This window comes from Lolium perenne, chromosome 7 (genome assembly GCF_019359855.2).
Source record: "Lolium perenne isolate Kyuss_39 chromosome 7, Kyuss_2.0, whole genome shotgun sequence".
Lineage (NCBI taxonomy): Eukaryota > Viridiplantae > Streptophyta > Magnoliopsida > Poales > Poaceae > Lolium > Lolium perenne.
This window is the reverse complement of record NC_067250.2, coordinates 61,709,743-61,719,761: the sequence shown is the minus strand read 5'-3', so window position 1 is coordinate 61,719,761 and position 10,019 is coordinate 61,709,743. Positions and strand designations below refer to the sequence as shown.

Here is a 10,019-nt window from a genome sequence, read left to right as displayed (position 1 = left end):
CGGTAGAGGATGCAGTCATTGATGCATGCATGTATCTTCTCGCACCTCTAATCCTAGAGGGCAGACAACCTTATTTTCTTCGTACGTGCTTTTGGGCAACACGTTCTGACCAGAAAGCATCTTCTTTATTATTTTCAGCAACTTTTCAAATCCCTTGTCAGAAGTACCATTCTCTGCCTTCCACTGCAGCAATTCCAGCGTGGTACCCAGCTTTTTCTGACCATTTTCGCAATTTGGGTACAACAGTTTGTTGTGATCCTCTAACATTTTCTCCAACTTCAACCTCTCCTTTTCATTTCCGCAGTTCATCTTCGCATCAAGAATGGCCCGACCCAAATCGTCATCCGGGTCATCAAAAATCGGCTCATCGAAAATGAGCTCTTCTTCAGCTTCGTCTTCCCCCATTCTACCACCGTCTTCAGTGAATAAGGGATAGTTGTCACTATCCTCTTCTTCTTCGTTGTCTTCCAATATAACCCCTCTTTCTCCGTGCTTGGTCCAACAATTATAGCTGGGCATGAAACCATTCTCCAGCAGGTGGACGTGAAGGGTCTTCGAGGTAGAGTAATCCTTCATATTCTTACAGGAACTACATGGACAATACATGAAACCATTTGACCGCCTGTTTGCCTCAGCCACGTTGAGAAAATAATGCATGCCAGTAATGAACTCGGGATGGCACCGGTCACCGTACATCCATTGTCGACTCATCTGCATTTTATATGTATATCAAAAATCATTAAAATCACAACATCATGGATATATGAGTGACCAACTTAATTAATATTCAAGTTCATCACATAAAACTAATTGTTTTTTATAAAAGAAGAGGGGCTCACCGAGGTGGTACCGTGCCGGCTAGGGGACGACGCTGGCGATCGACAATGTAAGGACGGGGATGATACTAATTAAAACCTACAAAACATACCATAATTTCAGCTCAAATTGCATATAAAAAAATAAAATCACTAACTTAGCCATTTCATCGAACACCTTGCTTGCACTACAAAAATAGTACGAGTTAAAACTACCAAAGAACTGAGCTAAATTAGGAACGCCGGAAGGAAGGATGATATTGCTAACCCTTGGATAGATGTATGCCGTTAATCTTGATAAAATGGTGGAGAAAAATAAAGATTATTGGAGTGTGAGAGGTGGAGAAAAATTTAGAGTGTGAGGAAGAAGAGAAAAATGAGAGCCAGCAGGGGGCTCGGGAAGGGATCTGGGCGATTTGATATAGCTGGGTACCCTTTGGTACCGGTTCGTGTTACGAACCGGTACCAAAGGTCCAGCCCGGGCCCCACCACGCATCTGAATTTTGGCCGAAGACCTTTCGTACCGGTTCCTAACACGAACCGGTACGAAAGCTCCTCACGAACCGGTACCAAATCTCCTCGCCCGCCAGAGCCATTGAACCGGTATAGATGACCCCATTGGTACCGGTTCGTAAGGGAACCGGTACCAATGGCTTAGATGGATGAGAGGTTTTCTACTAGTGCAATAACAAGACTAGTTCCGACACCTATAATAGAAAATATGTTTTACGATGTTTTAAACAATATCTATTTTATAGCGTGAATGTTGATATTTTTCTATACGGTAGGTCAAACTTTTGGAAGTTTACTATGGCTAGGCAGATCAGCGCAGAGTATGTTTGACTAAATTTAGAATGCAAAGGTAAACGCAGCAGCATTGACTTGCGAGCACTAAAAACACGATTACTTCTGAGGTATATCCTAGTTGAGGCTAAAAAAACACACGATTAAAAGAAAAAGTTCCCCTACAGAAAAAAAAAGTACGGATGCAGTAAATGCCACGCGCGAAACGGTGCTCCAGATCCACATTCGTGGACCCTGATTTTTTTAGTGCTCCAATGGTAACCACCACGTTCCGTTAATATTAGTCCACGCATCGACTTCCTTCGAAATCCAATGATGAATCTCAAAACCATTTATACCCTGCGAAAGCCGACGACGAAACCCATCTTCCCGGCTAGCTCCACACAGTCACACTGGGCCACCGTTAGTTATTCTCGCCTGCTTCTTTCCTTGTCTGGTTCTCTGTAGGTCAAGGCAGAGAGCGTACTATACGTAGCAAAGGGCGGGAGTGCGTCGCGATGGCCAGGACGACGACGCTACCAGGAGCATGGATGGTCGACGCAGCGGAGCAGCTCATGGCGCCATGGCAGCAGCTCCGCGGCCTGGTTATCGTGCCTCTGCTGCGCGCGTCCGTGCTGATCTGCCTCATCATGTCCGTCATGATTCTCGTCGAGAAGGTGTACATGGCCGTGGTCATCGTGGCGGTGCGGCTGGTCAGCCGCCGCCGGTACCGGTGGGAGCCCGTGCGCGACACCAGCGACGACCCCGAGCTTGGCGGCGCCGCCTGCCCCATTGTGCTCGTGCAGATCCCCATGTACAACGAGAGCAAGGTGAACATTGTAGTTGTAGGCAGACAGTGGATATGCATGCTCGTCTGACTAGCCTATTATTGTCCCGCCAAAGTATTACTTCTAGTTCACTATGTCTCAATTATACTAAGGAGTACTTCAAATTTTGGAACCAAATTTTACATTACAAAACATAAAATGGACTATAAGTGCTCTCTTTAGGGGAATCATGCTTGTATCTGTGCATGCTATGTTGTTCCTCTTACTTTTGTTGAAATTGTATATGTCCTTCTCCTTTTTTTATAGATAATATGATATCCTTACTCTATTTTCTATATGATGATATGCTATTCTCTTCGGAAGTTGTGTATTCTCATTATATCTCTTGGGCCTTGGCATGGTTGACTTGCATTGCAGGTGTACCATCTATCGATCGGGGCCGTGTGCGGGCTGTCCTGGCCGTCGGATAGACTCGTCATCCAAGTGCTAGACGACTCCACGGACCCTGTCATCAAGGTAAAGTTACCCGACCTACGCATGCACACACCAACATATTTTCATTTTGAGAGGTGAGTGCACGCACCAACTATGAATTGAGCTGAATTTGTTGAACCATCTTTATCCCCTTTTTGTTTTTGCCAAGGAACCAGCTTTAGCTCGAATCCTGCTCTGACCTCCTGGTAGCTCGTTTTTACATTAAAAAATGCTAAAACCTTGGATGGTTAGAAAGTAGTGGCACTTCTAACCCATCAGAGATTAAACCTCAAGTTTAGCGCTTTGGTCCGCACGTGCTTATGGACCCACTAAAGAAACCACCGCACTGCTTGATCTTCATCTGACGGCCATGAAGGGTGAGCACTGCGGTAGGCTATGGAGTGCCCAGGCACCTAACGCAAATTGGTTAAAAGGAACTACCTAATAAGTAACATATTCCATTAGCACCAAGCACACACTGATAGTAGATGTGAAAGATTGCCACCATCCATGCAACCTACCATTAAGGCTGCTCATAGTGGAGAGTAACTTAGACTAGTAACATATATCATGTTAATATCTAAGTTGGGTAGTAACTTATATGTGATTTCATGCATTGTGTCATTAATTATGTTTAGACTCATCTTGTCTTGGGTGTGATGTTATGGTAATATAGCTAGTTACCACCTCAATCTTTTTTTTCATTTATTGGCATGCCATGTCACGAAAACGCTTGAGATGTGTGATGTTACTACCTATGTTACTCCCATTATAAGTAGTCTAACATGAATACGCATTTGTCTGATTGAGCTCTTCTTTCCTGGGAGTGCAGGAGCTGGTGCAGCAGGAGTGCCAGCGGTGGGCAAAGAAGGGCGTGAACATCAAGTTCGAGCACCGACAAAACCGTCGTGGGTACAAGGCCGGTGCGCTCAAGGAAGGCATGAAGCACGGCTATGTCCGTGACTGCGATTTCGTGGCAATCTTCGATGCCGACTTCCAACCAGGGCCGGACTTTCTGTGTCGTGCCATTCCATTCCTCATCCACAACCCTAACATTGCTCTCGTTCAGGCACGCTGGAAATTCGGTAAGTATGTGACCATGTTTTTTACGAATACCCCACCGATCTATTCATAAAACTCAATAAGAGTACAACAAAATCTAAAAATTATAAAAAGATCAATGCCCGAAACATCCTATATCGTCGATGCCTAATTTTATTTTTTTGATAAAAAGGCGTTTCATTACTTAAAATTTAAGCTTCACACCCAACCTCTACATAGCAAAGATGCACATGACCGTTCAACATTTGTAGTGCTAATACAACTAAGGTATAAAAAAAATCTTGATACAAAATCAAACATAAAACTGTATCAAATCCTAAGGCGTTGGAGATACAATTCTGAGATTATGCTGCCAACCACCCGGATTCTGATTGTGGCCCGTCAAGGATCTCCAAGGCCGCCTCAGACGGCACCTCCAACGAGCATGATTCATTAGAAGTACTCCCTCTGTTCCACCAAAAGTGTCTCAACTTTATCAAAATTTAGATATATCTAGACACTATCTAGTAGATGGGTACATCTAAATTTTGAGAAAGTTGAGACACTTTCGGTGGGACGGAGGGAGTAACAGACTCGTCCGCCTCCGTTACCCAACAAGAGAACCTGAAACCGCTTGGAGAAGACCGACCACCGCCCTTAGCAGGAATACCGAGAGAGAGGCAACCAGGCGAGCAAGAGTCAGGCGGCAGCACCGTCCAACCCCGGCGGCCACACCGGCGATCGCCATGGCGGGCTCCTCAACGCTCATGTCAGTTTGGGCAGGATATCTCTTGGCGATCGCCCCGACGGGCTCCCCCCACGTTTTCCCTTGTGGTCGACTTACGGGCGCTCCGGCCCAATCCCTAAGATCATACTGGAAAAATAGTTTGGTCGTATTTATTTATACCTTGCATAGTTCTAGAAAATCATCAGACTTGTGACTAAAAGTTTCTGAATTACTTACGCATACGTACTTGTACACCTATAAAAGGAAACATATACTATGACAGAATTTTTTTTTTTTTGGAGCAAACGCCAGGAGCTCTGGCTATTCATTTAAGAAGAGAGGAAAATGATCCAGTTTATAAGGAAAACCGGATCGAAAACCATACAAACTTGAGTACCTCCAACATGCGGACTACTCCCAAAGTCTAAAACAACCACACAACAAAATCGACCAACTTGTCAACGACAAAGTGCTACCTATTCGACAACACGACACGAAGGTTGCATGAACCGCATCCATCATGTAATCTCAACCGCCTTCTTCTTGGCGCCGACCTTGTTGCCCTTGGGCTTTTTCACCTTCTCCACATTCTTCACAAGGGAGCCAAGCATCGCGATGGAGCGAGGCGACAAAGGGGTCTTAAACTTGTCAATGAAGGCAGCAAGGGCGTTGTCATCGAACGCATCGTTCTCTTTCAAGACACCCAAAACACGCGCGAGCAACTCTTGAGTTGTAGCATCCTTCCGCGATTGCTTCTGCTTCTCGATGCGACCACTCCGACGAGGCATGGTGGCCACCTCCTTAGGAGCACGGGCTCTCCTAGAGGGCGGTGAAGCAAGGATAGGCGGAGGCGCAGGCCAAAAAATCGATGACAAGAAGACATTGAGCTTGTCGGCAGCGGGATCCCCGGGATCAACTTGGATGTCCTCCGCAGGAACTGTTTCAGGAACAACAACACTGGGAGCAGGGATCTCCTCCAAAGGCTCACACAAGGGCGACATGAGCGCCAGCTTTTTCGAAGCCAAGTTGGCCAAGAAATCGCAAAGCTTGGTGGAGTCGGCCACCTCGGGATCTTCAGCAAAAGGCATCAAGGGAGCATCCAACACATCAACCACCTCAACATGTTCAAACGCAGAAGCCTCAAGCCTCGAGTGCTCAACCGAAAGAGAGACAGGAGTTTCAACAAAGAGCTCAGCCAGCCCAAAGCCCTCGACATCTTCAGAGATTGGGCTCTGAAGACCCTCAGGGGAAGCAACCTTGTCATCAGCCACATCCGGCAGAAGAGGAGCAGGACCAGAGCAACATTCAAGATGCAGGCGAAAGGCAGAATAGTTGACGGGACCACTGGAAAGTGCGGTTTAGCATTAGCATTCATGCCACGATGTTTTCTGCTGTTGATCCCCAGCGTGGTACTGGGCACACTGCTTGTTTTTGTTGAGATTTTCTCATGTATGGTGAGGTTGCTCGTAGTGAGGAGTAATATAAGGTGGTGCAAAAGTTTCTAGGTTATGTTACTAACTTTATAGTGGAAACTAACATAGGGATTGTCATGCAAAGTCTTACTTATTAGGGTGTATGTATACGCATTTTGTCTTGGGAGTGTGTTATGGTAGCATAGCTAGTTACCACCTCACTCTTTTTTTTCATTTATTGTCATGCCATGTCACCAAAACGTCTTGAGGTGTGTAATGTTACTAGCTATGTTAGTCCCACTATGAGTTGTCTGATGATATTTTTTGTTTCTGCTGTTTATATGAGCAGTGAACGCAGATGAATGCTTGATGACAAGAATGCAGGAGATGTCCTTGGACTATCACTTTAAGGTGGAGCAAGAAGTGGGCTCCTCCACTTCTGCCTTCTTTGGATTCAATGGTAAACTTGATATCATTTTTTCTCTTGTGAAGAGGAAATTTTCAATGTTCTTTTTCATTGCATCTATGATTCAGTTTATGTTTCTTCTGTAGAAATGCCACCTTGTCCTTTCCCTGATGCCTTATTTCAAGTTAATAATAGGATAATCCGATTCAAAGTCATTGCACAGATAAAAAATTTAAGGTACCACTAAACCACGTTGTCAGGAAATTAGAGGCTATTGTACCATTTTGCCTTCTCTGTCCAAGAAATTAGTAGACCACATATAGTTGAATGTGTTTTTATTTAGGCAGTAGCATGTGCTTCTCGGAGCCGGTTTGAATTTCCGCACAAGAGTAATACAATACTAATACACAACATAGTTAGCAACCAGATCAGAGTGTTAGCAAACAGTACATTCAATTGCACAAACGATTTTCATATTTAGCAGTTCCTCATCAGAAAAAAGATGCAGAAACTCCTTGATCAAGATAACACAATTACGACCAGATCAGAGACGATACCATTGTCCATTAGAATTATAGTACTGGAGTTATTAACAGATAGTAATACATATTTGTTCTATGAACTTGGCAGCAGTCATACTGGGTTTTTTTTTCCAAACAGTAGTCATACTAGTTAGACAATGTATTTCGTTATGCAAGTAATGGAAATGAGAGCAATCCAGTTGGGAAAATAAAGCAGCGGTCATAATGTGGAACCCTATTCCTTCTTAACTTGAAATATACTTGTTGAACTTACCTGAAAAAAAGATACTCGTTGAACAGGAACCGCCGGTGTGTGGCGCGTATCTGCTTTGAACGAGGCAGGTGGCTGGAAGGACCGAACCACCGTTGAAGACATGGATCTGGCAGTCCGAGCAAGCCTCAAGGGATGGAAGTTTTTGTACATTGGTGATCTCATGGTACTATGCACCAGTACTATCAGCTGTGCAAAAGAAAAGTGTGCATCACTTGCAGTTCTTGTATATACATGTTACATCGCTGTTAAGATCCAAACCAAATGAAGACTACCGTGCAATTAACTGACAAATGCTACTTCTCAGGTAAAAAATGAGCTGCCAAGTACGTTCAAAGCATTTCGGTATCAGCAACACAGATGGTCATGCGGGCCCGCTAATCTGTTCCGGAAGATGTTAATGGATATTGTCAGCAATAAGGTCATTTCCGCTAAACTACATTTGCAAAAAAAAAGTGCAACCAGAGAATAGTTGCTAACAAGTTGTTGATCTTGATGCAGAAAGTGGCCCTTTGGAAAAAAATCCATGTCATCTACAACTTCTTCTTGATTCGAAAGATATGCTCGCACATTTTGACATTTGTGTTTTACTGCCTTATTATCCCGGCCACAGTCTTAGTTCCTGAGGTTGAGATACCTAAGTGGGGTTGCGTCTATATTCCAACCATTATCACCCTTCTCACTGTTGTTGCAACTCCAAGGTGCTTATATCCTCTAAAGAGCTAATGTAGTTCTTGTGTATTTCAAAGAATCAGCTAAACTTTCTGACTTCTAGCAACAAAAATAGATATTAACATGAGAATACATAAATGATGCAGGTCTATTCACTTAATTTTCTTTTGGACTCTATTTGAAAATGTCATGTCATTGCATAGAACAAAGGCCACATTCATCGGTCTATTGGAGGCAGGTAGGGCGAACGAATGGGTGGTGACAGAAAAGCTTGGTGACAATCTGAAGATAAAAATGCCAAGTAAAGCTTCCAAAAATATGCAGATAAGGAAAGGAGCAAGGTACATAGTTGCAATTTCCTTAATCATGTGCATTTCTACATTCTCGTCGCTAAACTTCAATACGGAATCAGGTTGCATCTATTGGAGCTTGGTGTTGCAGCCTACCTCTTCTTTTGCGGATGCTATGACGTTTCATTTGGGAACAACTATTGCTTCATATTTCTATTTATGCAATCAATTGCTTTCTTCATCGTTGGTGTGGGCTATGTTGGGACACTAGTTGCGAAATGATGTTATCCGTCTTCTGTTCACTATGTTCTTCGATGCTTCCAAGTTTTGTGGTATATAAAGCAGATGAAATATAAGATCAAGGATCCTTCCCTTGAGTGTAAAGCAGGACTTGTATGTTCTCTATGGGATCTACACTGAAAGTCAAAGTGTTCACCACAACAAAAGTGACAAGTCCTTTCATAATATGCAAGCAACTCAATAGCAGCTTTATTTAGAAGTCTTAAGAAACCTTTTAGTCGTTTCCCTTCACATGATTCTCTATATTTCATAGCTATCATAGCATTTTTATAATATTCTTCCAAGGTGTCCTTTTTCTCTAGACTAGTAGCCATACCAGGAGTATTTTTGATGTTTTCCATTTTTCATTTTTATGGGTTTTTGTGTTTTGAAGAAAACTAAAAATAAAATATTAAAAACAAGACAAATAAAATTACTTTGCAAAATTTAAAAGAGAAAGAAGAGTTCACATTAGTGCAACCTCTCCAAGATTGGGTGTTTGCACAAAGTTGGTGATGAAGTTAATGATGGCGCCATAAAAGTTCTTGGAATCGCCTTGTGCTTCACGCGCAACAACCACTATGAGATGCTCTTGCAATTCCCAAACAACGGCGCCAGAAAATGTTCTTGATAACGTTGGGACTCCAAGTGCAAAGTGTGTAGTTAGCGAAGAAATTTTTCCCACAAGGGTGACTCTTTTTCTAGCAATCCTGCAAAGTAAGAAATTGTCTTGTGTCCCCAACTCTATCGTATGGTTGTGAAGCACAAATTAAGTTTCGTATTAGTAGTAGTAAATAAAATATGTTGTAAAAATAAGACAAACTAAATAAATAAGGAAAACAAAGTAAATGCAGTAGAGAGATAGTTGTTTTTTGGATTTTGTGTGTGATTAAGTAAACTAACTATTTTTCTATTTTCGGATTAAAATATTGCTGCAAATAAAAAGTAAGATAAATGCAATGGAAAGGTGTTTATTATGGAAAGGTTCACTTATGTACTCTATTTTTAAAGTTGTAGTGGATAATATCAATTCATCAATGAGATAATATTGGTGGAACTTCAATATGTGTTCGATAAGCATGTATATGGGTATTACGTCCTAACATAGAGATGATGCAACACATCTCTCTTATACTCCACAAGAAAGGAAAAAAGCTACATGCAATCTTGTTTAAGAATTAACAGAGCACACTCATAAGTACTTTTACATGATGTTTGAATACCAAATATGCTACCTTGAAAAAAAAAGATCATCACTTTTGTCACGTGACGAACATAGAACATGCATTCACTTTGTCCCTAGAGAGGTAACAAACTAAAAGGCAAAACCATAATAGATCATGATTTTTTTGTCACTATTCAATCATTAAAACCATTCTACTCCATCTAATACACACATCTCCCCACACATGTTCTTGCATACAAGTTGGATCATAACCAATCCTTAAGAACGGGGTACATAATATGCATCTATCAATACATATTACACTTAATAGATTCCAATCTCATATCACAATATCATAGAATAAAGATCCACCAC

General features: G+C 42.3%; 1 protein-coding gene across 1 annotated transcript; it reads left to right on the top strand.

The window, feature by feature from the left end:
• Positions 1 to 2,007: 2,007 nt before the first annotated feature.
• On the top strand, positions 2,008 to 8,659 carry LOC127317316 (probable glucomannan 4-beta-mannosyltransferase 9). Its single transcript, XM_051347859.2, has 9 exons — positions 2,008 to 2,428; positions 2,804 to 2,902; positions 3,693 to 3,945; positions 6,390 to 6,500; positions 7,268 to 7,404; positions 7,546 to 7,659; positions 7,740 to 7,939; positions 8,057 to 8,251; positions 8,323 to 8,659. Exons 1-9 carry the CDS (start codon positions 2,117 to 2,119, stop codon positions 8,480 to 8,482), a joined length of 1,581 nt encoding a protein of 526 aa, XP_051203819.1. The 5' UTR covers positions 2,008 to 2,116; the 3' UTR covers positions 8,483 to 8,659.
• Positions 8,660 to 10,019: the final 1,360 nt, after the last annotated feature.